General features: G+C 31.9%; 1 protein-coding gene across 1 annotated transcript; it reads right to left on the bottom strand.

Annotated features, from left to right (window-relative positions):
* Positions 1-4,551: 4,551 nt before the first annotated feature.
* LOC131028524 (VQ motif-containing protein 18-like) lies at positions 4,552-5,313 on the bottom strand. The gene has a single exon (XM_057958807.1). The coding sequence runs from the start codon at positions 5,184-5,186 to the stop codon at positions 4,704-4,706; it is 483 nt and encodes a 160-aa protein (XP_057814790.1). The 5' UTR covers positions 5,187-5,313; the 3' UTR covers positions 4,552-4,703.
* Between the last annotated feature and the right edge of the window lie 387 nt (positions 5,314-5,700).

The following is a 5,700-nucleotide window of genomic DNA, read 5'->3' as shown; positions in this document are numbered from 1 at the left end:
GAGAGATGGAGTGAATAAGTGATATTTAGAGATAATGAGATGTAAATATACATGAAGATAGATCTATAGGGATATAGAGATAGAGGGGACAAGATAGGGAGAGAAAGGAGGTGATAGAGACAAGTAATATATAAGTATAGGTAGGATAAGTTAGAGGAGGGAGATAAATAGAGAAGAGAGATTATTAGAGATAAATATAGAAATAAGGAGTGACAATGATGGAGTGGGAGAGGGAGAGATAGGAATAGAAAGATGGAGATATATGCAAAGATGCATGTAACTTGGAAATTTATTTATCTAGATGGGATGAGAAAATAAGTGACATAAGTAGAGAATAAAGAGATAGATAAAATATATTTATATAATTATAGATAAACAAGTGATAGATAAAGGAGGTGATAGGAAAAAAAAAAATGAGACTGTGTATGCAAAATTTGTGAGTATTTAAAGTTTTAAAATTGAAGGACTAACTTTGAATGATTATAATTAATTTTTGGTATATAATATCATAAAAATATCTGATCTATTTGATAGGTCTCTAAATGACCTTTCCAACGCCTATAAAAAATCAAATTTTGATAAGAAACGCAAAAGTTATGCCCATTTTACTAAACTATACTTTTTATGTTGAGAAAAACGGATATCCGATTTGAAAAAGTATGACATCACAAATTAGATATCTGTTAATATCGGATATCTGATTTGGTTTGGTATTACCAAACCAAAATCAAATTTTGGTCGACCCAAACAAAAAGTCAAAGCAGATTTTGGCATCTTTGGAAAGGTTTAAAATGCATTTTTTTCTCCATTGCCACTTTTTGGCCCCCCATGATCTTGCACATACCCAGTAAGGAATGTTGGGTATGAAAATATTTTTTCCACATGGAAATTTATAGGTACAGATAGAAATTTATGCAAGAACAAGATAGAATTGATATGAATAATCTCTTGATAGCATATGATGATTATCAAAGAAGGGAATCTATGAAAGATGGTGAGATAACTATTGAAATAAATAGTGAAGAGGAAAAATTTACATATATGATATGGTTCTTCAAAAGAATGAAAAAAAAACACATATAGTTGTATGAAACATGGTTGGTTGGGTTCCAAGAATAATTTAAAGAAAATATTTAAATCATTTTCTTCTATAATAGCACCTTTGCATGCAATAACATGTCATTTTAAAATTTTAAATTGGGCTAGCATGCAAGAAACATCTTATGAAGATTTCAAGAATAAAATTAGCAATCCACCCATGTTAACTCTTCCAAGAATTTAACAACCATTTAAGGTAGAGATGAATTTCAATAGTCACCATACTATGTGAGTTTTCCTAATTCAAAGAGGTGGGCCTATATGTTAACATTCAAATAAAAACCATGAATCTCCATCCGTTGGTATTTACATATGAAAAGAATCAAGATATCTTTGTAATGGTGGAAGGAGAAAATTGAAACAAATATTATTTGGGTAATGAGATCATTGCAGGTGCATATACCAACAACAACTTCAATATTTGAAAGCATAATCAAAGCCTCAACAAACATGATATCTCAAGTGTATGGAATTTATTTTTTATGATTCCACTTGGTCATAAAGTATACAAGAGATGTAACTAATAAGCTTGAATTGATTTATTCTAAGAGTATTATGATGGTTAGCAATTTATATTTTGTTGAACCTTTGCAAGAAAAGCATATGCCAAAATTATGAGCATGACAAGGATTTCAGCAAGATATATCAACAACTTAAGGAAGGTAAGAAAGATGAATTTATTCCTAAGATTAATTTTCATATGAGGGATGGTTTCTTCTTCAAATTAAACTTTGTGTGTTTTCAACCAAAGAGAAAATTAATAATTTTAAGAGAGAGACACACCTACAAGGTGGTTGATTACTTTGGGGTAACTAAAACCATATTCAATTTATAGTCCAGTATTCTCATTGTCCATATATGTAAAATAATATATATTGTATATTTTTGTGTGTAATATGCTCCAGATCATCCCTAGACTTCAATATATATCTCTCTCCTCACATATATGGACAATGAGAATACCACTATATAGATCTGGAGCATATTACACACAAAAATACACAATTGTGTGCAAGCATCAAAAGATATTGGCTTATAAGTTTAGTAAAAATTACTACTTCTCATGGGAAATGAACACATCAAATGTCAAACATTGTAACGCTAGGAAATATCACAAAGAACTTGTAATCAATGTAACGAAAAAGCATCACCCCTAGTAGAAGCAATGAATTCATAACAATATAAGGAAGGGAAAGAATGTGAAGGGTTTTGACTATTCAGTTTGACTCCTTGGTATTGGTTTGCATGTTTGAGCACTAAAGAGATGCAAAAGAGCCTATATTAAGTTCTAGCTTTGGATGTGGGCGAAAGGTTGGCACCAAGAATTTCCTCTTGGAGAAAAGGTTTTGCAAGTTATTGTCATTATTGAGTAGAGTTCTTGGAGAACTACATTGACACATTATAGGTTGCATGAACTCTTGCACATGGTTGTGGATCTTGGATGGTACTAATGTGACCTTACTACATTATAACTTGAATGGTTGACACTAGAGATGAATTATTTTTGTTCCTCTTGCTATAGTTTCTTCCCCTCTTTATATTTTCTCCAAGTAAATTTCATTGCTATATAGCTAGTATCAAGTAATTTCTTGTTGCTATTTTATATTACTATGATCTTTGTGATAATTTATAAATACAAACATGTTTGTTAAGTAGATGTGCAATTAATGACACTATTTAAGGAGTTATTGTAAGAAACCAAAAGTAGATAATCTATTGTTGATGAATTATTTTGGAGTATCTCCCTTATTTTATGGATTGCATGGTTGAGTAAAAACTATTTCAATGCATGCTCTTAGGTGGACCCTTGGATTTTAAGACTTGTTAGCGTTATATTTGCACTATGTGACTTCACCTAATTGATTGGCAATGCCTATTAAACAATGTTGGAATGCTAGATTAAGAAAGGGAAAGTAAACCCTCATAGGCTATTTAGACTTTGAAATTTGGAGCCTATAGATAACTTATATATCCAAAAATATTCCATGTTCCATATTATAATATGGCTTAAGTATGTTGTGATGAAATGAATATACATGATATATAACCTTTACCCAAACCCCTTATTGCTTCTATATGCCAGCCTTTACATGAATCTCAAATTTTCTTTGTCTGGTGATATAAATCTTGCTCATTAGATACACAACTTGGGAAGAAGGATTACATTTATTTTCTTACTATTAGCAATTATATTTGAAAAGAAAAATTACTATTACTTTACCGCTTGCCTCATCTCTTGGATCAATTTTTTGTCTTTTATTTGTCTCCCTCTATCCATTGCGTGGTTTGAAATAAAGACCTTCTCTCCATTATTAGTCTAATTAATTGTTTATATGATTTGAAATAAAGACCTTCTCTCCATTATTAATCTAATTAATTATTTGTAGTTCTAATTATAATATGTTTGGGAGAAGCCTCATTATGATTTGAAGCAAGATGTTGAGAAGAACGTTATTCAACCAAGCTTAAGTTTGAATTCACCTTTGTGACATTAGCAAGCTTAAAGAATTAAGGTTTAAGGAATGAAAGTTGTTGATATAAGAAAATCACACAAAAATTTGACATAACTTTAGTTTCATTGACGAATACTCTTTATTCAGTCATCCTCTACACCCACTGATGCTAATGGTTTATTTTTAAATTGGTGAGATGTGCATGCAACTTTCTTTTCCTAGGCCTTTTTCTACAGTATTAAAGTGAACTCGTAGGTGTACAAAACAAGATGTGCGAGGTGTCAGAATGTTAGCAGTATCAGACTTCCAAAGCAAACAGTCGTTCTCATATGTAATGGCATTTCATTGTTGTAGTGCACTACAATTAAAATTAACTTAATAATTAAGTTAATGGGACTGACTGTACCACTGCTTAAATGATATAGATAAGTTAAAATTGACTGTACTCAATACAGGAAAGAGAAGGGTTCACAAAAGAATATCTAGTTTGTAAAATTTCACAAATAACTCTGTATATTTTTGTTTCCATCAACGTTTCAGATCACATTCAATGATCCATCATCAAGATGATAATCATTGAGTGTGATCTGAAACGTTGATGCAAACAAAAAGAAACCTTTATGTTGATGGATCATTGAGTGCGACGTTTATGATGATGGATCATTGAGTGCGATCTGAAACGTTGATGCAAACAAAAAGAAACGTTTATGATGATGGATCATTGAGTGCGATCTGAAACGTTGATGCAAACAAAACAAAAACGTTTATGATGATGGATCATTGAGTGCGATCTGAAACGTCGATGCAAACAAAAAGAAACGTTTATGATGATGGATCATTGAGTGCGATCTGAAACATTGATACAAACAAAAGCGTACACAATAGAATCCAGAGATTTAACAGAAATTTTAATGAACTGTAGAAATCTAATCTATTTGCAAATATAAAAAATTTATCACTAAAACACAAAAGAACATTCATATTTTCATTTATCCCAAGATACAATACCCTGCCAAAGGCTTATATTTACTCATACAGATCAAGAACTATACCACAACAGCCTTTCAACAATTTATAACAAAAAAAAGCTCAATCCTAGAGATTTTACAATGTTGAAGGATAAAATAAAGGACCCACTTGAGGAGAAAAATCTTACTCATGCTCAGTTTCAGCTAATCTGCAACCATCACTTCGATCATAGCTGTTACAGAATGGAGAAGTATTCTTCACTAGAGGGATCTCAGTGACTGATCCTCGATGAATCAGACCAGGAAAAAGCATACCCAAGTTGTTCAATCCTTGAGAGAAACCACCAAAGCTTGGATTTTTATGATTCTCCTCACAAATTTCTGTGCATATTTTGGAATTCTCTTCACAGATTTCTGATTCCTCTTTCTCCTCTGTAGATTTCCCTGTGAGCTTCTGAACCAGAGACCTGAAATTTTCAGGGTCTGTCTTGATTATCTCTGGCTCATAAACATGCACAACACGAATCAATGGAGGACTGCTATTGTTCTTCTGCTGTGAGAATCTGCTTGCTCCTTCACTACAACCAGACTTGGAGATTGTATGAGAAGATTTACTGGTACCAAGCATGCTAGAAGCTGAATTTTTATCCATCTTCATCTGTTTCATATTGGTTTCTCAAACCTCTGCTTCATTTAAATACTGAATTCAGATTATTATCATTTTTGGGTTGGTGGAGAAGGAATCCATTGAAGGATAGATAGAGCTTTTGTCAAAGGCTATTGTGCTCATATAAAACTAGGATGAAATCATCTGTGAGAATTTTTTCAGAGGCGTGTGATCAATATGCTCTTATAGGTTTTAACTTACTCTGGGTCTTTTGCTCTATACTATTTAATATAATTGACAGGCCTGCCCTTCTTTGTATTTTTATACATGTGCCAGATGAGATCACATCCATGAGAATTTCAGAAGAACATGACTTGTGGCAGAAAGCAATTGGCACACAACTCTGGACAGCTCTGCTTAAGACTTTTTTTAAAAAATTGTAATATTTTGTGAAGTCAAACTTCATTTTCTATTGAATTTTGAAGTTTTTATGAGTTGTATTTACACACTTTAAGGTTTTATAATCTTATTGTCAATGTACATGGATCGTTCCAAAAGTAGTTATAGTAGTTAC

This window comes from Cryptomeria japonica, chromosome 4, assembly GCF_030272615.1.
Source record: "Cryptomeria japonica chromosome 4, Sugi_1.0, whole genome shotgun sequence".
Classification (NCBI taxonomy): Eukaryota; Viridiplantae; Streptophyta; class Pinopsida; order Cupressales; family Cupressaceae; genus Cryptomeria; species Cryptomeria japonica.
The sequence above is the reverse complement of the archived record's forward strand: the minus strand, read 5'-3'. Positions and strand labels throughout refer to the sequence as shown.

Excerpts from the sequence above, each read along its gene's own strand:
- LOC131028524 (XM_057958807.1), bottom strand. The coding sequence starts at position 5,186 with ATGAAACAGATGAAGATGGATAAAAATTCAGCTTCTAGCATGCTTGGT.